Genomic DNA, 22,750 nt, shown 5'->3' on the forward strand with positions numbered 1-22,750 from the left:
CAGGGACCGCCCAACTTCCCCTTGTGAGCCTGTCGCTCCAGCACTGTCCTCATCCCATACCTGGGGTCCCCTCAGCAAAACAGTGGCAACAACATTCCAAGAGTTAAAAAACCCCGCAGGTTTCCAGGAAGAAGGGTGGGTTCAGTCTAAGGGGCACCCTCATGCTGTTCTCTGTTTTTATAGACAAACCTTAAAGCTGCTTTTTTTGTTTTTAATCTCTAGGGATATTTTTAGTGCTCTCACATATTATATAGTCCACTTCCTGCTCTCGCCTGGGAGTTTCACCACACCTATGGCAAAGTTAAAGAACAACTCACAGCACTTCAGTCTGGCTCACACAAGTAACACAACGTGGATTAGACCACTGTTCCTGCAACAGAGAATAACTGGGAAATGGGCTGTGGGTTGGGGTAGCATATGAGTTTTGTGGGTTGTAGTGACAACAGTTTCTTGGGCGTACAGCAGCAATGACAATTGAGAAAGTCATGTGTGACTGTGATCTGTTCTGATCAGGTAACATTCAGGTAAAAGAAAGAAGGCATACTTTCTCCTCCAGCGTCCTGTACACTCATATATATATATATATATATATATATATATATATATATATATACACACACAAGAATTTGATTAATTTTCCTAACTGGTAGCACACAGATATTTTTGAAAAAGTCAGAAGAGACATTTGGTTAACTCTGGGATGACAAAGGGCAAAACCAAGGACTGTTCCTTTGGAACTGGAAAGAGTCATAAATATCTGCTCCATATCATCTGCTCCAAGATACCAGGCTTCAAAAATCAAGGACAAAGCGCTGTTGGCAACATCATGGTAACCCATGACGAGAGTGCATGAAAGAGGGCATTGGCTTCCACTTCAGGTAGATGATGACTGGTACCACGAGAATTAAATTTGTACAAGGACATGAACATAGGGAAGTCCTCATTGGGAACAAAAGCCACACAAATGACAGTTTATGACCTCTACCTTTACCATCCAGGTAACATCCACTATGTTCCCTATCAATCAAGCCCTTTCGTGTTGCGCTTTCTCAGTGTGCCCGTTTCATCTGCATCACTGGCTTTTTGCTCTTCTAGTGCTGCATTTTCATTTTCTGACTCCACAGACATGTCCTCTTGGGTTGTCTCTTCTGCCTCACTGCAGCTCTCAGAGTGGAATCCAGCATTCTCTGCTATGACAGCAGGATCATCCCCATAACAGCAGCAGCAGTCCTCAGTGCTTTGGCTGTGACGAAGGTTCCCCTTCTCTTCACCAATGAGAGTCGCCTCATCCTTTTTCTGTGTTAAATTCTGACCACCCCTTCCCGTGGTGAGATCAGTTAGCTGGGTTTCATCACAAAGATACTCCTCATCTTCCATGCCCTCCATTCTTTCTGCCAGCTCTTCTGGAGAGGGTTGGCTCAGGTCAGGGTAATCTACAAGGATTGTGTCCTGTTTGCGCTTGCAGCAGTTGGAGTTATCGTAGACAGGATAGGTCTCTTCTGGATAACCTTAGGAATAAAGTGATATGAAGGCTGAAGCATTTAAAAGTAGTACAGACTTAAGTGATGAATGCAAAGTTTGATAGAACAATTGTTTTTAGCACTGCCAGTGTGTCAGCTATTTAATGCCATGTGTACATTGCAGTATTAAATCCATGGCAAGAATCTGCAAAACATGACTTCTTGGGAGATGATGGCAAAAAAACCACTTATTTTCAGGGAGCCAGGTTATCAACCCTGACTTTCAGGAGTGAACACCTGAGCTTTGCTGAAAGCTATGGGAGCTAAAAGGTAAAAATTGTGTCTTAGATCTTTAAATAGATCATTTTTTTTTCCTGTCTACAGATTGACTGATTCATGCTTTGAAGACTTTTGCTATAGACAGCATTACTTAGAAAATTGAAAAACCAGATATGTCAATGACTTTATGCATTTCATTTTAGAAACTTCATTATGAACTTCACTTTATAAACAGAGCTCAAGGCCACTGTTTATGCTTTATGTTTTGGATAATTTCTGAAAGCTTTTTAAAAAGCAAGAAATTAAGTCTGCACTTAAAATAATGGTAGTGAGCAGCTCAATTAAGACATCTTGAAAACACATTTATATAACAGGTAAACACCAAGGAATGGAATGGACACTAAAATAAATAATTTTTAAAAGACAGACTTCCTGCAGTTGGCTTTTACAACATTAGAGCTAACAAAAAATGACTAATCAAAAGTAAAAACTGTAATTTATCTTAAACATAATAATTATGATTTCCAAGAGGTCTATGATTGTTGTGAAATCCAGCACAGCAAAGTCAGGGAAAGATATAAAACTAGAGCAGCCAAGCCCCAGCAGCAGATGGAGTGTATGTGAATATTCATATGCCACTTTTGCCATCAGATAGTGTAGTGTTTACACTAAAGGCAATGCTTGGTGCCTCAAAATCTATTTTTTTTTCCATTATGGTTGGGGAAAAAAAAAAACTTTTTGCAAAGGTTTGAACACTAACTTCTGGAAAGGAAGGATAAAGTTAACCAAAACTTTGAAAGTATTTGGGACCAAAAGTAATCCTTATTCAATTTTTCTCAAAAGGGTTACGGTACAAAAAGCTCTCGCTTACCTTCCCAATCTTCCATGTAAGGAGCTTCTTCAGCTTCCTTCTCAGGAGAGATGTCATCTATGAATTTTCCTTCTTTCATAACTCTAGTTATTTCTCGGAGTTGTTGAAGCAACATTTTTTCCTGGTCTGTTGTAACATTTTGAGTCCTGCTAGAAAATATTAGACACCAGAGTTCAGTCCACTGTTATTACAAACTGTTAAAAGAGTTTGAACCCAACTGTTTGGTCCTTCCCAGCAGCACAGTCTGAAGACACCTGTCTGTAGTATGATCACTCCTCAACATGTGCATGTGCTCTGCACTTCAGCACAGTGTAGTTCACTCCTTTATCCAGAAAGTCTGCAAACTTAAGCAGGTAAAGGAAGGCAGGTAAAGCCTGCAAGATCAAAGTGACACACAAGCAAGAGACACTACAGAAATTTCTTGCCTTTATAAAACTGTTAGGTAAGAATTAGGGTGCAGTGCCCTGTTTGAAGCATTATAAGGAAATGTAATTCTGAACCTATGCTACATTTGTAGCTTGTGTGGGCTGATCAAAATTACTCAAACATCATTATTCTCAAGACTCTTATGATCCCTCATTATGACCATTCAATTTGCAAGGCCTCATTAAGAAATGTCAACTGGACAGATCATGCTGTTATTATAGAGAGTCAACACTGCTGCCTGGTGGGGAGGGGGGGGTAGAAGCAGGAAGGAAGATTTAAAAATGAAAAGAAGGTGTTACATTTAACTTGCCCTTTATGATTAGAGAGTGGGAGAGGACTGAGATTTTTATCAGATTAAAAGCAAAATATGATTTTGACTGGTTCTACACTGCTGAGTTTAATAATTACTACAGCTCAGGTAATATAATTACTTACTGCTGTAACAGTAAGTAATTCTTCCAACAGATAAGATCATGTAGTCATTACACGTTATTTTCTCTTGAAAGAAAAAGGCTCCTAAAAATCTTATTGACAAAAAAGGAGTATTTGGAGGGTGGTGGTCTGTGCTCTACTAACTCGGTAGGTCAGAGTAAAAAAGACATTGGCTATACTTAGGGGTGAAAATGGTTCTGACTGATGGTGCTTGTTTCATCTTGAGTTTCAAGTTTAAAATTATGATATCTTGAGCTTTAAGTTGTCCTTGAGCAGGTGTTTGATCTTTGTGTAAGTGCCAGTTCAAGAGTCTCAGGGATCTGAGGTACTACTCTAGCGCTCTTTTGGATCTCGCTGTGTTTTGGTTGGGATCTCTTGCTCCTGTGTTTTAGTCAGGATCTGTTGCTCCTAGTTCCTTGGAGAGGGTGGGCCTTGGCATGCACAGAATGCTGAACTGTAGGCAGTGTGTGAGGTCAGAGAGATGATCTCTGGTGATCTCTGGACTGGAGATCAGACAGACATAATCTCCAAGACTGAATGCTCAGTGAATCTTAGGAATGAAATGAGAAGAGAGGAGCTGGAAACAGATTAATGATTTTGGCTTTAGGTGGTTAGTATCTATCTAAACCTTGTTTCAGTTACCTGAATTCTCATAAACTTGCAGTGTTCATCCTCAGTTTCTCCTCTTACCAGCTGTTGGGACTAGAGCAGCATTCCAATAGGTACTTTGTGCCACTCTACATATAGAGGAATGATGAGTGACACAATGGCTACTCCACTAAAGGCACAGTAACACTGGTTCAAAGCCAAGATTAGCATCCTACTGCTGGTTGGTGCAATGGTGATGGGAGTTCCGATCCTGAACTAGATTTTTTTTGTGCATAGCTGCAAACACAGGTGACTGTAACTGAACCTAGCTCAGGAGCAGGCCTGCTGGTTTCATTAGCACCTACTCAGATTAAACTGTTTGACTGAGATCACAAGGCAAAACATCCCTTATCTGCACTTCCCCTGAGGGGCACTAAGCCACACAGTTTGAGAAGTTGATATCCCAACACTATAGGGAGGCTACACTGAGTCCTGTCAAGTTGTGCTGGCAATCTGTTCCACAAAACAAGTGAAGTTGTGAGGCAGCATCTTCTCATAAGTCTGGGTTATACAGATGTAGAATTTGAGATGTGAATTAAAAGGCTCCAAAAAAAGGAATGGTTTCATCAGCTAACTGCCTTTGATTGAAGCTGTAACAGAATTGCCAAACTAATTCTACAGACAAAACTGTACCTAATTTGAATATATATCACTTGGGTGAAGACAGAGACCCATCTGTTTAGCAAAATGGAAAGATACGCTAGCTCAGATAATAGGATCAATCAATGCAGCTGCATCACTGCAGCACTTCATACAGGAAAATTCCTAATATGCAGGATACTCTCATTAGAAAATACCCCTGTCTTATTGCAACACAAGGTGTCTGTATTTCAGATTATTCCTCCTCCAAACACCTTCCTTAACAGACAAATTTCCCTGTAGAGAGGGAGAAACTAAAGTTCATGTTATTTCCACTCTATTTAAGGCCTCTGGGAAGACTTACTGTGGGATGCTGGCAATGTGTAAGACATCTGGCTGCCCTGCATATGAGAGATTTACCAGGATATAATGTTCTTAGGAATACTAAGAGGACAACAAATTTACAGTATAAGAAAAGGTCATTACTTTTGCTCTCTGTATTTGTAGCTCCAACACAACCATTACTTTTCATAATGGCAATGCTAAAATTTTGTAGAGTCCCAAAGTGTTCACTAACAGGTAAAGTAAAGGTTTCTTATTCTTACTCTGAGGTAGAACATTTCCTGAAGAGCCATCATGACTGCACTGAAAATCCATAATCTAACATGGCATTTCAGACATCTTAACTGGTGTTTTTTTAGCTTGATCTTAAAATAATCATTATTGAAATGCAGCTACCGCCCAAAAATGGCACCCCACAGACCGTCTTGCTCTTCCATATCACATTTGCTCAGTTTACAGTAAAAAGGAAAGTTTTTCCAGTTGACAGCCTGGTAAACAGGACAGTATATATTATTTCTTTGAAACAGAATTTCTTTCCATGGTACAGCATTCTCTGAGAATAAACTATCCTTCCCAACTCATCCAGATTTTGAGAGCAATTTTTTTTTTTTTAAGAAAATACACAAAATTAGAATGTCTTTGGATTGTAAGAATCTTCACCTGGAGAAAGCCAGAATGAATCCTGGAGCAGTTCATCCAGGAGGAGAATGCTTCTGAGGTATAGTGAGAGGACACTGAGGCATGAGCTCAGACCTCAGCACTCTGACAAGCGCTGTGGGTTATGGTGATACATCAGGTTTTGTGACAATGCAAAATATGACCTTTGGTTTGGTTACTAATACTTCACTTGTCCAGCTGGCTGCTGCTTTGCCATATCTAGTCTAAAGGGACATGGTCTCATCTGGGGTCTTTCAGCATTACTTTAAACTTGATACCAGTTATTTCTGCCTTTGACTTTTCTGTTGCAAGGATTTCTGTTTAACTGCATATTAAAAAATGAAGCTCAAATAATTTTCACTCTCTTTCTCTTTCCTTTTTATTTAAATCTATCAACATTCAGACTGAATAGGCCAGGCTCAGTACTCTGTGCTCTAAATACACTTTCTACCATAGGATTTAATACATTCATCCAGTATTACTGAACTTAATGAGTATCACAGTGTAGGTTAAGAAAGCTTCCAAATCTGATTGTATTTGAAAAGAGCTATTTGCTCCACCAAGAGGTGCTTCCCCCCTCCTCTTCAAAGAGGCTGCATACAAAATTCTTTATTAGATTCAGATTCTGATTTCCCCTGAGACCTTTAGATCCATCTATATAAATAGTTTGGTTGAACAAACAAGGGAAGTTCTACTAAATAGAGGCTTTGAGCCAATAACACAGAGTGGAACAAATACTGGATCAGACCCTAAACCGATTTTCTCCATAAAAAAACATCCTATCCTGAGAGTCAGCACAAAGTCTGGGCAGCTCATAAGCCTATTTCTGTCAGCTTAAAGGTGCGCACAGAGCATTGTGTCAGCTCTCCAAAACACGGAGGAGTAATAGTCACAGTGGTATCCTTCTGTTCACTAACAAAACCAGGGCAGCTCAGGGGTTCTCCTGCTGGAACCTGGCTGAACATGGGCAAGCTCAGCACCTCGTCTGCCTGAGCTGAGTGCAGCTGCAGTACAGGGCATGGCACAGAGTGGGCAAAACTACACACTTTGAAGCATAAATGAACAAAATGTGCAAGTTCAGCACAGAATTGTTCCTACAGAATGGGTTAAAACAGGCCTTGGCTGGCCCAGACAAAGTTAACATGCATTACAACCTGAACAGCTCTTGGTTTTGATTGCAAAACTCACGTTAATATTCATGGTATTTCCATTTTTCAGACACTGCAGTTATGCACTGTCCTACTGATCTGTTCTTTACACTCCTTATGGAAAACATAGACTTGTTTCCAGTGTTTCTTTATAATGCAGAATAGTGGTACCAGGTTTTTAGCAAATATTAATAAACATAATAAAATTTTAAATGCCAATTTTACAACTCTTTTGTCTTTTATATTTAGAAGCAAATGCATGAATTTAGAGGGTGGAACTAAGTTATGTAATCAGATATTATACAGTTCTGCCCTTAAAGAAATATTTTATGCCTATTCTAACAGGAATTTACATAGATTATAACAGCATTTCAATTTGGAAAAATAATCCATTGAACTGGAAAAGAATAATTCAGGATATTACTTTGGTCACATAAGACAGGTTGTTTTATGTACTTTAACTGTAGAGGTTTTATCTTCTGTTTACACATACCTGTCATCTTCTTCCAAACAACACACTGTAAAAAAGGGAAAGGTAGAGGTAGTTGCTATTCTGTTTAAGGAAAATGAAGTTGGAAAAAATTATTTATTTTACATATTGATGCTGAAAGGGAAAAACTGCAGAACAAAAAGTGTGATGTCTAAAATCAGATTTCTACAGTTTAAAGTAGCAATAAAAATGCTATTTTAATATAGACAATGGAAGAAAGTTTAATTTCTAATCAGAGCAGGATCTCTCCTTAAAATGCTGTAATTTGATACACACCTGTCATACATAGGTCCTACTCTGTTGATTAATTTTTCCATAGCTTCTTCTGTCTCTCTCAGTCTTTCCTGGAGTTGAGTGAGCTCATAGTCAGCTGTAAAACAAAGAAACCATCCCAAGATCTGTCAGCAAGAGCTTTGAAAATGTATCTCTGTCCCATTATCACAGGTAGCATATGCTGTACCAAACCAAACCGGCTGTGAGGAAACTAAAACATGCAGCTTAGAGATTTCTACCTACTTTCCTTGGCCTAAGAAGGTGAAGACTACTGCCAATGGTAACAGGACACACAGAAAGTACCTTCTTTCAAATGCTCCCAAGCTACCTCCCAATAACTGGGTGGGCCCTGGAGACTGAAGTTAGGGGGAAAAATATTTTTTTGTGTGTGTTTGCTTATTTGTTTTTTTCCCTAAGGAAACCATAGTGGTTTGCTGTCTACTCCAGAATTAATAGTTCTCATGGATTTTCCCTCTTAGGACTCTAGGAACAGATACAAAAGGTCATTTGAGCATTTTCTAATGAGTCCAAGGTTTGAGAAACCACTTCTTTCTCAAAGAGAATCAAGTTCATGGGCTTGATGGCTTGATCCAGCCCTGCCCAGGTGTGCCAGGCTTACTGGGATGAACAACATCAGTGTCCCATGGAATCTGCCTGGGGAGCAGAGCACACCATTGCCATGGTTGCACCCTTTTCCAAAAACTGTGGCTATAGTACGACAGTGGACACACGTGCAGGAACACTCATATACTGGCTTTCATTTGGCCAAAAGCATTAACAGTCAAGATACAGCAGCATGGATGTCAACAAAAATGCCTGAGCTCCTTGTTGGGCTTTTGTGGCTTGCGCTCAAAATCCCATAACTGAGATTCCATTGCTCCCCACTGCAGAACAAACTGAAACCAGCCTGGGTGAGTTAAATATTCAGCTGCTACGGGCACACGTATTTAAGCAGCGCAAAGGCACAATGGAACTCCAGCATAGTAGGAATGGAGAAATCCATCCACAAGCATCCATCTTTTAAGAAAGATTTCTATTCTGCACAGAATGTCATTACTTAATGTATCACTGATGTAATTATTTTGCATGTCTGAGACTTTAAACCCAGAGGAAGGGAAACTGGCAAAGAGAAAGGAAGTTACTCCATCCAAGTCACTATGTAAGTAGTGACTCAGCCTTCAGATTCCTAGTCCAGTGACCTGTCCCCTGCTCTGCTACAGCTTGCCATGAATGCTTTAGGAATATAAATGAAGAGCTCTAGAGAAAGGCAGAATAACTTTCATCGCTAGTTCCTTGGGTTATAACACTGGTATATGTTTAACTTACTGCAAACTTAGTTTCTCTTACAAAGCATTAGAGAAAAAAAATACAATTAATAATTGTGCTAATAAACTGCACAAAATTTCCAGGAACAATGCACTGAAAACACAATCTATAGCACTGAGTACATTAGGTATTCCTAATATGCACATTAATGTCAAGATAATTACAGCTATGTTAAGAGAATTACCTTACTGATAGCAGTTTCTGTAAAACACTAAGTACTTTTCCTTCCTAATACAGTTTAGCCAGCTAAACACAACACGTTTAAATACTGTTATTGTAAGTACTCCTCCAATCTTCAATAGCAAGCTTATTAATTTATCTAATAAGTGTCTGCAAATAGTTGAACCTATTCTCACCAATGTTTAGGCAACATCAAAATAACACTTCAGAATACTATTTGATCTCTTTATTGCACCTACGAAAACTTTGCTCATTGCAAAAAAAAAAAAGGAAGGGACAAATTAGGGGAGTGCCTGATAAAGGCTAAGAATTCACAAATTCAAAGAAATGAAGCTAGCTTTTATAATATATCTCTGTACTATTACTAGACTATTACGGATTACAGAATAATTACAGATGGACATCCTATTATCCATTTTTAATCATTAGCTACACAGCTTTTCAGCAAATCCGTACAGTTAATTCAGCGAACCTCATGAAAAGCCATTCCTTCCAGAGGGGCTTGGGATCAAGCTGCTATTGCAGAGTCTCATTAGCTGAATGAGATTAGAAAGTGACAGTGAAGTAATTCACTTTAACTCTTGCTCACTCTAACACAGAAGCTTCTGGCTTGCTCTTTATGGGGGGCAAACAGCAGCTTTAGAGTGTGCCCAGAACTTGAAGAACCATGGACCATGCCAACAGCTACACAGATATAACTCGAAGTCATACTCACTAATTTTCCTCTTCATGTTTCCAGGTGTAGCAGCTGGGCATTTCCGCTCTGCAGGAGTAGTTTTTCCCTTGGAAGCCAGCTGGGGAGTGAAAAAAGATGACCCTTCTGTGAAATACCACAATAGTACTATATAAGCCCCAAGGGCAACAGGAAAAAATACAGAAAACTAAAACATGTCAGAAGGTAACCACAGAAAAGCATGCCCAGCAGCAAAAACAGACAACTGTGAAATGTGCCTAAGAGATCTTGCCCGCTGAAAACTTCTGAAAGACACTTGGAAAAAAATTATATTTTTAAGCACAGTGAGAAGATAACTCATAAAAAATAATTTCTGAATTTTCCATTCCGTTATTCTGTGTATAGGAGGGAAAAAACCTCATTTGGCAATTATTGTGAAATGAAGGGCAGGCTCTGAAGGAACTACATGTGACCCTACTCGTCCCTCTTGCTACGGTTTCTGCCATTACTCCTTCCCAACTTTGTACCTGCAGCACAGACACTGGCTGGCTAAAAAATACTTCTAAGATCATTGAGTCCAACTGTAAATCTCACACTGCCAAGTCCACCACTAAACCAGGTCCCCAAGTGCCACATCCACATGTCTTTTAAATATCTCCAGGGATGGCAATTCAACCACTTCCCTGGGCAGTCTGTTCCTGTGCTTGACAACCCTTTCAGTGAAGAAGTTTTTCCTAATAGCCAATCTAAACCTCCCCTGGTGCAGCAATTTGAGGCCATTTCCTCTTGTCCTATTGCTGTTACTTGGGAGAGAGACTGACCCTAACCTGTCTACAATCTCCTTTCAGGTAGTTGTGGAGAGCCATAAGGCCGCCTCAAGCCTCTTTTTCTCCAGGCTCAACACCCCCAAGCTCCCTCAGCCACTCCTTATCAGAGCTGTGCTCCAGACCCTTCCCCAGCTCTGTTGCCCTTCTCTGGACAGAAGCTGCAGGCTATTTTTTTCATCTCTGTGATTGGTTCACCCAATTCATTCTTTACTCTGTCCAGCTCAGACTCAACTCTTTGGATACTGCTCAGGCTGTTTCTATTCAAAGGAAAAAAAACCCCACATTTCCAAAAGTCCACTTCTCCCTCCTCCCACATAGCCGACTGTCATCACCTACATGCAAATCATGTCTGTGTAACAAAAATCGATGAGAAGTTAAAATCACATGTGAAATACTTGAGGGGAATTTTTTTTAACTAGCTTTCAACCCATTCCTCAGCTAGTGCATTTATATCATGGTCAATACAATCTTACAAACTCCCACTCCCCCAAAAAGTGGTGCTTTAGTTCTAAAAGGTACACAGTTGCTCTAATCCCTCTCTGCCACTTTAAATACATAAAGCAACACATGACATACACATTACATAGAATATGTAGTCACAAATAAAGGAAAAGAATACTATGTGTATATTCAAAATTAATCTAACATTGTTCTAGACATACACATTTCCAGGGGGGAAAAAATATCCTTTAAAAAATTGTAAGAGGTCAGAGGCTGATGCAGGATCAGAGCAACTTGTCCCTGTGCTACAGTCTTTGCCATAGCAAAACCCACAGGGTACTCCAATCTTTTGACTACCAGTCAAAAGTCCAAAATAAGCATTTTCTTTGAGCAGAGCTGAACAGGAATGAGGTACACAATTGAGAGCATCATTTCTTTTCCAAAGCTTTTTGTTATTTCCCCGACTTTTCAATTTATGTTTGTCTTACCTTAAATAAAATGTACAGGATATATAAGAAGATGCCAAATCCATATATAGGGATAATCTGCCCCACAAGACCTCTCCCAGTTCCACCAGTGCTTCCACTACCACCTCCACCTGCCTTGGCTTTGGCAACTGCTTCAGCTAGGTGAGACCTTGGAAAATGAGGGGCAGCTTGGCCGTCAGGAGTGGCGTGGGAATGCATCCTCAGTGGAAAGCGACCAAGCTTCCCTGAAAAAAAAGATACAATGATCATTTTTCTTCAATTACTTTTCACCTTTTTACATGCAGCCTAAAGCTGCAGCAGGTGTAGCTGACCCGTTTTCTCTACTTGTAAATGCACCACCACCAATGAATGAGTAACCTGTTGGGCTGTAAATACTAAGTCTGTAAACTCAATCCTCAGTCACTTACGATCTGCAGTGCTAGGAGTTAGGGTTTACGTACAGCAATTTACTCCCAGCAATTTTACTCCTATAAAATTCGAGTAAAATTACACCGTTAAAATATCTTAAGAAGAGAAAAAGCTGGCTTGTAATTAACAAAGCATGGATTTTAGCAGGTATATATATATGTATATATAAAACTTGCCTGAATACCCTATGAATCAGCATCTCCGACAGGAAGAAACCCCAACGTCTTTCTTATTTCTCTGCTCAAGAGAAACTCCAACAAGATATTGGTTTTCTGCTGTGAGCCTGATCTTTCAATATTATGCAAAGGCATATTAGTGTATAAACCACCACACATCCAACACCCTGATATACGGCTGCAGCGTTTGCTCAGTATAGATTTTTGGCTACTGCCATAAGAAATAGTATTTTACCTGATTTTACCAAGCGACTAATGAAAGAGAAAGAAAAGTGAGGGCCCCTCAAGCTGTTCTCCTTAAAAAGGTCTGAGGTAAAGCAATGTAAAAAAGGAGACTGAACATAGCTTGGGGCGTATTATCTTTGGCATTTTAGAGGGAAAACGTTTAGAGGTTTCTAGCCTTTCTAGGCAGAGGTAATATAAAACAAGAAAGGGGAGGAAGCATATATGGATGTACAGATGCTAGTGTAAGACTGCAGACAGCCTGAAATGGCGCTACAGGTGATTTCATCCAACTGAAAGGCACATGAGCCTCGATAAATTTAAGCTCACGCATTATTCTGTTTTCTTTCTGCCATCAATTCAACAATTTTGCCATCGAGTTCACTGTTTTACTCTCTGTGTAGTTGACATCCTGCTTTCTGTCTCCATATCGAGCCTGAACATGCACCTGCATTCCCTTCCACTGAGTGGGTCTGAACTGAATTACTCAGCTACTCCACCATGGAGTTTGGCGGCAGGACGCGTTGGATGAAAGCACCAGAGACAGGATGTGCCAGGCTGGGCTGCAGCTCACTCCCTGGTGCCAGCTGTAAAACTCCCCCTCCTTGGCACACGCAGCCTGGACACTGCCGACTGGTGCTGGGACAGGCTGCGTGTGCTCACAAAAAGGAAATGAAAACCAGGTTTGAAACCGCACTGAAAATAACCAACTTTACTTCTCTGAGTAGCCAGCTGCAAAGATTTTTGTGAAACGCAAGAGAAAAATTTATTTAACATTTGGTCCTGCTGGGAAACACCATCATAGGAAGCTAAATTCCTGAGCAGAGAAAACTGTAGTAAATACTTATTAGGAAGTGGTATCAATAATTTGTGAAGTCCTACTATTAAAAACACTTTTTTCTTGTAGATGAGAGCACACATTCTACGAGTTCTTTAGTGAAACTGCCAGGGTACACCATCGCTGACCAAACCCACTCTTGGATTACCTTAACTTTGAGGAAGCTGTTATCTTGCACTTAAATTTTGGGGAATTATTCACAGTCTGTTATGGAAAGCACAGCATCTTATTTACAAGTCCCACTGCTCCAGCAGTGATGCCCTGTAGCAGTAGGTCACTGTGGAAACAAGTGTGGTGTCGTGCAGAGAGCAGTATCACTGAGGTGGGGATGAAGCAGCAGGGTAGATAAACCCTTTTAAAACATCTTATGCAAATGTTCTTTATTTAAAAAAAAGAGAGAGATATTAAGAAAGTAGAAAATAATTGTAAGAGGTGAAGCTGTATTTAAAGGGAATAGTTTTCTAAATTATCCATAAGGCCTCACTTGTGATTTAAAAGACTCAATTCAATTAAAGATAATCAGGCCAAAGGGAGACACAATAGACATTTCATTATCAAAATAATTTTATAGGGGAATTTCATGTCTCCTACTTCTAAATCTTCCTTGTTGATTTTTAAACTTTTATAATTATTTCCTTATTTAAAAAAATACTATTTGCCATAGCTTTTTACTGTGAAGAACCCATGCAAATTACAGATGAAACTGATGGCACAGGGAACTTAGAAGCATAACACGCACAAAACTGTTAAATACACAGTATACACAGTATATAAATGTAAATCATAACAATTTGGATGCCACTGTCAAATGAACAAGATACCTTGTGCTATTAAAAATCCCAGCACCCCCAGCACACACACCAGTAGGTGATGCGACTGGATTCCACACTTTCGGGGATGAAACAAACCACTTTCAAAGGGAGACAACAACATACTTTCCATCCACAAAATCAAGTGACGCTTGTACGTGAGCACAGAAAGGCACATGTTGGGTCCTTGCTTGATGCACCATCCAGCTGCCAGTGCTGATGGTGTGCACTTCAACAGGACCAATTTTCCATGCGGTGGGAAGAGCACTAACTCCATGTAGCTTTGAAGGGTGCCCAGTGTTCCTCTGCTTTTGAAATGTTTCTCAGCTTCCCTGAGACAGCCCGAGGGCTGCCTTCATGCAGACCTGATTGCTTCATGCCATAACTCTACCAAATACACCCTGTCTGGCTTTGCAATCTTCTACCTAAGATTTATCCAACACATTTAATAATTTTGTCACTTTAATGCTTCAAATCAACTTTGCAAACAAGCTACAGGGCAAGCAGAGCATGTTTTATCTAATCCCATCCCTTCAATAGCTTTAAGTCAAAAAATGAAATCATGCCCCAGCAAATACTTGTGTTGTTTAAAAGACTGTAGGTTTCTGAATGTAGATGAAGTTCTTAATGGCATTTTCACATTAGAATGACTATAGGGTTTTTAATCTTTTAACAAAATATTAACACTCAACTGAAAAAAAAGCAAATCTTAAAAACTATAACACAACTAATACAACAGCCAATCAGATGATGATATTCAGACCATCCAAGCATCTTTTTTCCAAGAAAGCTGTTACATGTTCTATTCAGTGTGGCTTAGGAATTGCTACTGAGCCCAACCTTGACTATTTATAAAGTTATTTAGACTTAAGATACTGTGTGATTCAGCAACTCTTTAGTCTGGGTAATAGGTCTTTCTGCAACATATGAGCAGTTGTAAAATGCTGGGACACATACGTACATATATAGTAAAAAAATAACGTTTGACATACAGTACATTGCTACATGAGGTTTGTACTTCCTTCATCAGGAGATTTACGACACATGGCTTCAGTTATAAAACGTGCATGATCTTCAGACCCCAGAAGTGTAGGAGGAGGATTAGAAGTGGGAAATGTCAGTCTGGGAAGCTGTGACTTGTCCAAGATGACAGCAAAGTATGCTGTTCTTGTTGCTCCTCCAATCTCGAGTAGCTCCTCAGGGGCACCCACAGTTCTGCTCATGCTCTGCCTTTTTGTTTTTCTTTCTATCTCAAAACCACATTCACACTACTTTGGTTTGGAAATACTAAGATTGTGTTCTTTCCAAGTAAGACATTTACTGTTTCTTACTCTGCATCCAAAACAAACCAAAAAAACACAGCCCCAAGAACAAACCAACTTTAACTGAAAAAATGTGACGGTTGGATCCAGAACTACCCTCCTGCCTCAGCAATGTAAATCCCAGTCCTTCATCCTGTCTTCAAACTGTACACTGACTCCCATGCTTAGAGAGGCTTAGGTGCCATTTACATTTTCCTGGTAAAATGTTGATCATAGTGACTGACAGAAAACCGTCACTTTTTCAGACTGCCACAGGGATCAGAAAGGAAATATACTTTTGTGAGATTCAGAACTCAAAAGTTTTGTACATTGTCCTCCCCTGTTCTGTTGGACTTGACATTTAAAGATGTGTGCTCTAAGCAAAGCTTTTGCTAACTAGGATATGCAGGACCTCCCTTTCTGGTTGAAGCCATCACCTCAGGAGACTGGAATCACTCTTTAGCCCCTCTCAGCAGTGTATTTTCATAAACTATTTATCTTCTCCCCCTCTCTATCCAGTGAGATGAATTGGCCAAAGGGTTCTAAAGCTGCAAGTGGCACATACAGAAACACATATGGACTTGGCGATAATGTAACTTTATGTTGTCCAGACTGAAAATGCCCTTCCAGGTTTTCTTGCATAACCTCCATGTTTGGTATAAGAGCTTAGAATAATCTACACAGAAATTGCTTTCTTAACATTTAATCTGAATTCTCTTTCAAGCCATTACATAATTTCTACTGCTATTCTTTAACACCCTCTAAGTTCTCGAACATGTCTGCCCACAGAAAGCCCAAGTAATTAATCCTTTCTATAACACTGCCAGTTCATTTGGTTCACTGTGGAGGGAACTCTCTATTTCAGTATTATACACTATCACAAAACGTATGTTTTAGATTTTTTTTTTACATGTGCAGTCGTTTATATTTTTGTCTTGTAAGTGTTTTTATAAACACTTCTCATTCTGGCATACTAAGATCAAGGTGAACTAGGTGAACAGTATCCATTCATTTAGTTCTTGCTCTTTTACTGATATTTACAAAATAGCTGTAGCTCTGTTCCCAACAATACAACTCTAGAAACCTACTCAACGAGATTAGAAAGCATGACAATTTTGAAATCCTTACTTTAAACCTCCACACGGGTGTTTTTAATGGACACAGTCAAATGCTTGAATTTTTTTTTTATTAAATACTGCAGGTGCAGGTTAAAAACACAAAAACTAACCCAAATGGAAAAATCTTCATTTTCTTCGGGACACCTGCAGGCAACTGATGTGTGCATTGCATAAATCCAAGTTGAGCAGAGGCATTGCCTGAACTGTCATGTATTTTTCTTGTAAAGCTGATGCCACTTGATTGTTCCTAAGAATGCAGACAGACTGCTACTGTCATGAAGCTGTACAGTTTTCCTGAAACTACCAGCTTAGAGAGTAGCTTCATAAAATGCATGGCATATATATATGAACACTAGACTTAAAATGTACTTCTTAGACTGCTAGTAGCCCTTTTTTTCCCTCTTTTTTACAAAAGACAAAAAAATTCCAATGCCTGTCCATGAAGTAGACTAGAAATGTGTTATGTGCACAGTAAGGTCTTTAAATAAGCTTTTTCATATACATGAAACTATTACTGTGAAAAAGAACAACATTCCCATCTGGAATATAATATTAACCTCTATAGTTCTATGCTCACCATTTTCCTAAAAGAGACCTCTGAAAATAGCTTTATTAGAGAAAGTGCCCTTCCCATGCTTAAAGACTGTTTCAATAAAAAGCCTTCTGGTAACAGTGAGTTCTAACAAATGGTAGTAAACTTTAACCATGTTTTATTCAGAGACATTTTGCCCCCAAGACTACAATAAGCACTTTATTAACTTCAAGAATGACATGATTACTTCAAGTCCCTGAAACTCCCGTCAGGTAACTGCAGTTATCAGTGCACTGAAGAGGACGACTAATGACAGAGATATGAATTGAACTGTTCAATCAAGATTTATTCTTCCAATAAAAAAATAACTTCAGGTGAAATAAAGTTTGGTCTGCAGAGCGAGTGTAATGAAATTCCTGCTATCAAATTGAAAATATGGGCTATAAACTCTCATCTGAAACCGATCAGCTGAGGTATTACATCTTCAGCCAAAGACAGGTGCTGGGGTGCAACAGGAGAGGAAGCTGAGTGCCTGCACTGCACCAGACACACACTGACTCCTTCTGTACTCTGATCTCTGCAGGATGATGGGACCAGTATTTATACTACATAGTGATGATGGACAGAGTATTTATGCTACCTGTTTTAAGCATTTAAAATTGGTGGTGGTAAGTCAGCCTATTACAGCACTGCTCAGGTATGAGCATCATTCATCAGGCAGATGCCACTGGAAATAATCTGGGGGCAAGTTTTTCATTGGGTTTTTTTTAGAGCTTATTTTTCTGTCAGCCAAAGAAAGAAGCACCGCAACATTAACTGGCGACTGCCTAGGACAGCACTGCTGTGGGAAAACGGCGTGTCAAACTCCATCATCTGGCAACACTGCAGGATCAGTCAGGAGCTGCACGGGAAAAGAAGTTAACGGAGAGACAAGTAGGACCTCCCAGAGCATCTGCTCCCATCCCTGCTTCAGGCAGGTGACTCCACAATCCTCACCAAGCCTCTGTAGTGCCTGCTGGGCCTTTGCAGGGCCCAGCACGATACCCTCACAGCACTGCTCTTGATGTGCTGTCAAAAACTCAGCTACCATTCCAGGTTTTCAGTGTTAGGAGATTCTGCAATGAAATTATAAACCTGCAAATCTACAGTGTTGACAAACCGATTTTCAAGTTCTTACAGGCCAAGGACACACTCGGTAACCATGGAATGGTGGCTGTACTATGGAAATCCTACGTTTCAGTTCAACGTAACATTGTTTTAGCAGTAACTTCACTCTAAAGGTCCTTATAATACCCTGGTAAATGAAATCAATGTCACTGAAGTGTGCAGACAGGAAATAACCAAGCTGTTGGAGGGATGCATAAGATACAGTCACTGAACATGAGTCCCTGTGGGACAGCATCCATTAGAACCTGTAAATTCTCTGCACTTCTATGGGTCTCACCTCTGGCTTGTGGGTAGCCCTGGGCAGAACTCCTGCTCTGCCAGGACCTGGGGCTACAATACCACCTACTTTGGTAAGTGCCTTGGGGAAAAACACCCACGGTAGAAGGCAACAGGCATAAAAAGAATGGGAGATGCTTGTATAGAACCCATTTCTCCAGAACTGAGGAGGGGACATGCAGAGTGGTAGGGCAGGCACGAAGGACACAGGACACAGCTCAAGGGACAGGACGTGAGCCCAAATGAGTCATCACATGGCACAGCACGATGAGGACCTGGTGCATGAAAACAAAATGTAAAACGCTGGGAGTAGGAAACTAAACAGTGAAGGCGATTAAAATGAAATTTTATTTCGTATGCAACAACAAAAGCGTTCTGTACAGAAAATAACTAAATGAAGCTTTCAAATAAAAAGTGATGTATCGCAATGAAAAAAAACAACATAAAAAACAAAATGGTATGTCACTTTTCAGCAGCTTTAACAGCCCACACATAAATGAAATGAAATTTGGAAGATTTAAAAAAAAAAAAAAAAAAAAAAAAAGAGGTAAATCAGAGCGATAACAACGAATGAATCCTCTGACACTCCACACGTCCCTAAGGGAGGAGCATGGGGGAAGGGGGAACTACGCCACGCTCCCATCCCGGGCGGGGGAGCTCCCTCACGGTGCCCCCGTCCCGGGCTCACCCCGGGCAGCGGGACCGGGGCGGGGAGGGACGGGGGGGAGCGACGGCGAGGAGCGGCCTCTTACCGTCGGGCGGCGCGGGCGCTGCGTGCGGAGCGGCCCCGGGCTCCTGCCGGCCGCCGCCCCGGGGCAGGAAGGTCCGCGGCAGGAGGAGGGAGAGGCAGAGCACCAGGCAGGACACGGCGGCCACCCGGCAGCACGTCCAGCCCGCCATGGCCGCGACGGCCGCCCGAGGCCTCTGCGCAGGCGCGCGCAGGCGCGCGGCGGGGGCCTGAGGGGGGCCCGGGGCGGTGGGAACGAAGGGGTTGGGATAACGAGGTGAGGGTGTTGGAATGTGAGGGTGTTGGGATGTGAGAGTCTTGGGATAACGGGATGAAGGTGCTGGGGTCCTGAGATGAAGGGATGAAAGTGTTGGGATGCTGGGATGAAGGCGTTGGGGTTCAAGGATGAAGGTGTTGGGATCTTGGGATGAAGGTGTTGGGGTTCAAGGATGAAGGTGTTGGGGTTCAAGGATGAAGGTGTTGGGATCCCAGGATGAAGGTGTTGGGATGCCGGGATGAAAGTGTTGGGATCTCAAGGTAAAGGTGTTGGGATCCCTGGGTCTGGTCTGGGTTGGGTCCTTGTGGAAATGCCCCGAACCTCAGAAGAGCAGAAGAGGGCGGAGAGGGCACAGGACAAGGGAGAATGGCTTCAAACTGGAAGAGAGTAGGTTTAGATTAGATATTGGGAAAAAATTCTTCGTTGTGGGGGTGGTGAGACACTGGAACAGGTTGCCTAGTGAAGCTGTGGATACCCCAGCCCTGGAAGTGTCCAAGGCTAGGTTGGATGGGGTTCTGAGCAACCTAGTCTAAGGAAAGGTGTCCCTGCCCATGGCAGGGGGGTTGGAACTAGACGGTCTTTAATGTCCCTTCCAACTCAAACCATTCCATGATTCTATGAATTTTCCTAACCTCCCATAAGTGTTTCCCAGGCTCTCACCTGCTCCTTGCCTGTAGCACTGCAAACCTACTGGGGGGAAAAGAAAAAAAAAAATCTACACTGCACCCTTTCTTTCACTGCTGTGCAGGATCCCAGCTGGTCTCTGCTGCTGGCAGTGATGGCAGGACGGGGCAGGTGGGCACAGGGTGCCCAAAGCTCTGCATGTCCTGCTGTGCCAGGAGCTGATGGCAGCAGCAGCAGCATTTTGGTCCCTGTAGCTCCCCTTGGCCTGGGAAGGGGCCAGGACCTTTCCTGTGGCAGGACTGCTGGTGGGGGGGCAGCTGGGCTTGCAGGGGCAGGAAAGCTTCTTGGCTAAAGGCACTGGTTTGAGGCCATGGCTCACCTGGATTCTCCATGTGGATTTGTTTCCCTCCTTTGAGCACACAGGAAAAGTGTAGAAAAATACAGACCATACTTAATTCAATTTACTGCAACTAAGACATTTAAAAATTATAAATGTGCACATATTTTCAAAAGAGAGCTTGAAATATGCATATTTCAGTGCGTTTCTTTGGGTTGCTGCTGTGCAAAGTCATCCTGAAATGTCCTTCCGAGTACACTAACGCTAAAAGATCGAAGAGGGAAGTTCAGTGTTTGCACTCGTGCATTTTCACCGACTTAAGCAAAATACTGCCAGTCATGTCAAATTAAATTATATGGTTTTGTATTTCCATTATATTTATATTACACTGTATTACTGTAGTTGAATTAGACTATTTTCCATGGGGTCTGGGCTGTGACTACTGAATTTAACTCACTTTACGCAAGAGCTACCCTTAATTAGACTTGAGCTGAGAGCAGAATTGCTTTGACTAACGCTGCAGACCGCTACGGCAGCAGAATACCACAGGCTCTTAAATTGCTTCAAGAAAGATATCCACTGACTGAACAGCTGGAACCGGGTGGACAATTCCAGAAGTCATTCTTACTGAGCACCTCAGCCCTGGAGAGGTGGCAGCCCCTGGCCAGGCCCCACCAACCCTTATGAACTTACTCAGCTGGGCTGTCCCCTTCCACAGCTCCTTCACCCACTGCTCAGTTACCAGGTCTCAGGCTCCTCACAGTAGGGTTTCTGGGAGTCCCCACTCTGTCCCTGGAAATAAGAATTGTGGGAGCTGTTGTTTTAGTGCCTGTCGCTTTCCTAAACTTGTCAGCAGCTCTTGATGCCTCCAGAGGCCAACTTAACAAGCAGAGGCATCAAAAGGAGTGTCACCTTGATCAGAAATGTGTCATGAGTTCGCTAACAACAAATAATTCCCTCTGTCTGCAATGGATAATATGTTGTTGTTCTCTGGCAATGGATGTGCTACCACAAGCAGCAACTTTTGTCTCTTCATTGAGGAGAAAAACCTTTTTAGCGTCATACAGTAGTGAGACACTGCAGTTGCTTAGGACCATCATCCTCAGCATCTGATGATGCTGAAGTTGCCCAAAGCATCAGTCCTTAAGCCAAAAGGAAAACAACTTTCTACGACCACAAGGAGAACACCACCAACCTGGCACAGCATTCCTGGAATCACTTCTCTTTCCCTTGTAACTCTTGGGATGTGCAGGGAGGACATAGCAGCTGGGAGAGCAGCTGGTGCTCTCCCTCCTGAGCCTTTCTAGACATGAGCTGCCACTGTCAGAGGGTGGTTTCACCATTCCAAGTGTCATCAAGCCAGTTGATCCAAAACACTGATACTTGGGGGCTTCCTTGCTGATTAGGTTTGGATAAAGCAGATTGCCTTTCCGCTCTTATCTTGTTCCTAGGAAGGTCACTGGAAGAAAAAATTAAATGCTTAAAGCAGTTTTCTCAATGCTTTTTCCCCCCATCATTCAAAGCCAAGAGGAATGGGGAGACTGATGCTCTGCGTTACCATTTCATGTGGAATCATCAGCTTTCTGATCCCAACGTGGTACTTGGTCCATGGCCACTCAAAAAGCCTAGAGCAGCTCAAAGCCAAAGCAAGGAACTTGATACTGGATTATACCTAGAGACTGCACAGATTCAATCATCAAGAGCTATGTTGAAAAAAAATAAAAAGGAAGACTTGATAAAACCCTTTTTTTTTTCTACAGTCAAATACAGAATTCCTGCAGGGTTCTTGGACTTCACTATAAGGACAGATCTGGTCCTTCATCTGTGGAAGTCACAGGTGAAATTCTTCTGGTTTAGCTTGCTGTAGAACCCAGTTCTAGTTCTAGACACACAAAACAATGTTGAGAACAGCAGCATAACAGAGAAGATCAAGAGAATGTTTTAGACGATTCTACCTTCTGGGAAGGGAAAATAACATTAGTATATTCTGATCTGAATATGTGCTTTTCAGACCATATCCTGAGTACCACGAACACCCTGATTGCTCATGTGGGCATCACAAAAGTCAGCCCCGTCAAGTGGGTTTCACTGTATTTAGATTTGTTTGACTTGTGTTTGCCATTACGTGGAAAGAGATGTTTTCACAGAACAGTGTTCTTGTAAGTGCTAAATGTCTTCTTTGACTTATGTTTCCAAACTGATATAAGTACAGCCTTTATAATATTCAGAAATAACTCTTACATAGCAAAATTCCCTCCAGCTGGTGTAATAGATATTCAGCAGGTATCAGTAGAAATCTCTAACAAATTATTTATTTTGAACTTCTGAAAGGCAACATTGGAAACTAATTTAATTTGATTCCTATTTATTTAACCCTTGTCTTCCTCCCACTTACCTG

General features: G+C 41.4%; 2 protein-coding genes and 1 long non-coding RNA gene across 8 annotated transcripts in view; 1 reads left to right on the top strand and 2 right to left on the bottom strand.

Moving 5' to 3' along the window:
- The window catches only part of TUB (TUB bipartite transcription factor), a 171,017-nt gene extending 165,382 nt beyond the window's left edge, over positions 1 to 5,635 (top strand). For 4 of the 5 annotated variants that reach the window (XM_039382459.1, XM_039382461.1, XM_039382457.1 and 1 more), the window contains one exon: positions 5,042 to 5,633. In XM_039382459.1, the coding sequence (XP_039238393.1) occupies positions 5,042 to 5,082 (41 nt within the window). In that variant the 3' untranslated portion in view covers positions 5,083 to 5,633. Of the gene's footprint in view, positions 1 to 5,041 lie in introns of all 5 variants that reach the window. The other variant, XM_039382462.1, reaches the window with a different exon arrangement.
- On the bottom strand, positions 195 to 19,314 carry RIC3 (RIC3 acetylcholine receptor chaperone). 2 transcript variants are annotated; one of them, XM_027737581.2, is made up of 6 exons: positions 19,140 to 19,314; positions 11,541 to 11,764; positions 9,827 to 9,905; positions 7,609 to 7,702; positions 2,611 to 2,756; positions 195 to 1,508 (listed from the first exon to the last, which is right to left on the bottom strand). In XM_027737581.2, the coding sequence occupies exons 1-6, from the start codon at positions 19,285 to 19,287 to the stop codon at positions 1,021 to 1,023; spliced, it is 1,179 nt and encodes a 392-aa protein (XP_027593382.1). In that variant the 5' UTR covers positions 19,288 to 19,314; the 3' UTR covers positions 195 to 1,020. The 2 variants fall into 2 exon arrangements, with proteins under 2 accessions (XP_027593382.1, XP_027593373.1); XM_027737572.2 differs by having other exon boundaries at positions 2,611 to 2,759.
- A 2,242-nt stretch (positions 19,315 to 21,556) lies between these two features.
- Positions 21,557 to 22,750, bottom strand: part of LOC120323488 — a 30,605-nt gene continuing 29,411 nt past the window's right edge. The window contains exon 3 of the long non-coding RNA XR_005563971.1: positions 21,557 to 21,811. This is a non-coding gene — a long non-coding RNA (uncharacterized LOC120323488). The remainder of the gene's footprint in view (positions 21,812 to 22,750) is intronic.

The sequence above is a fragment of the Pipra filicauda genome, unplaced genomic scaffold (assembly GCF_003945595.2).
Source record: "Pipra filicauda isolate LSUMZ 115617 unplaced genomic scaffold, ASM394559v2 scaffold26_size5592650_pilon, whole genome shotgun sequence".
Taxonomy (NCBI): domain Eukaryota; kingdom Metazoa; phylum Chordata; class Aves; order Passeriformes; family Pipridae; genus Pipra; species Pipra filicauda.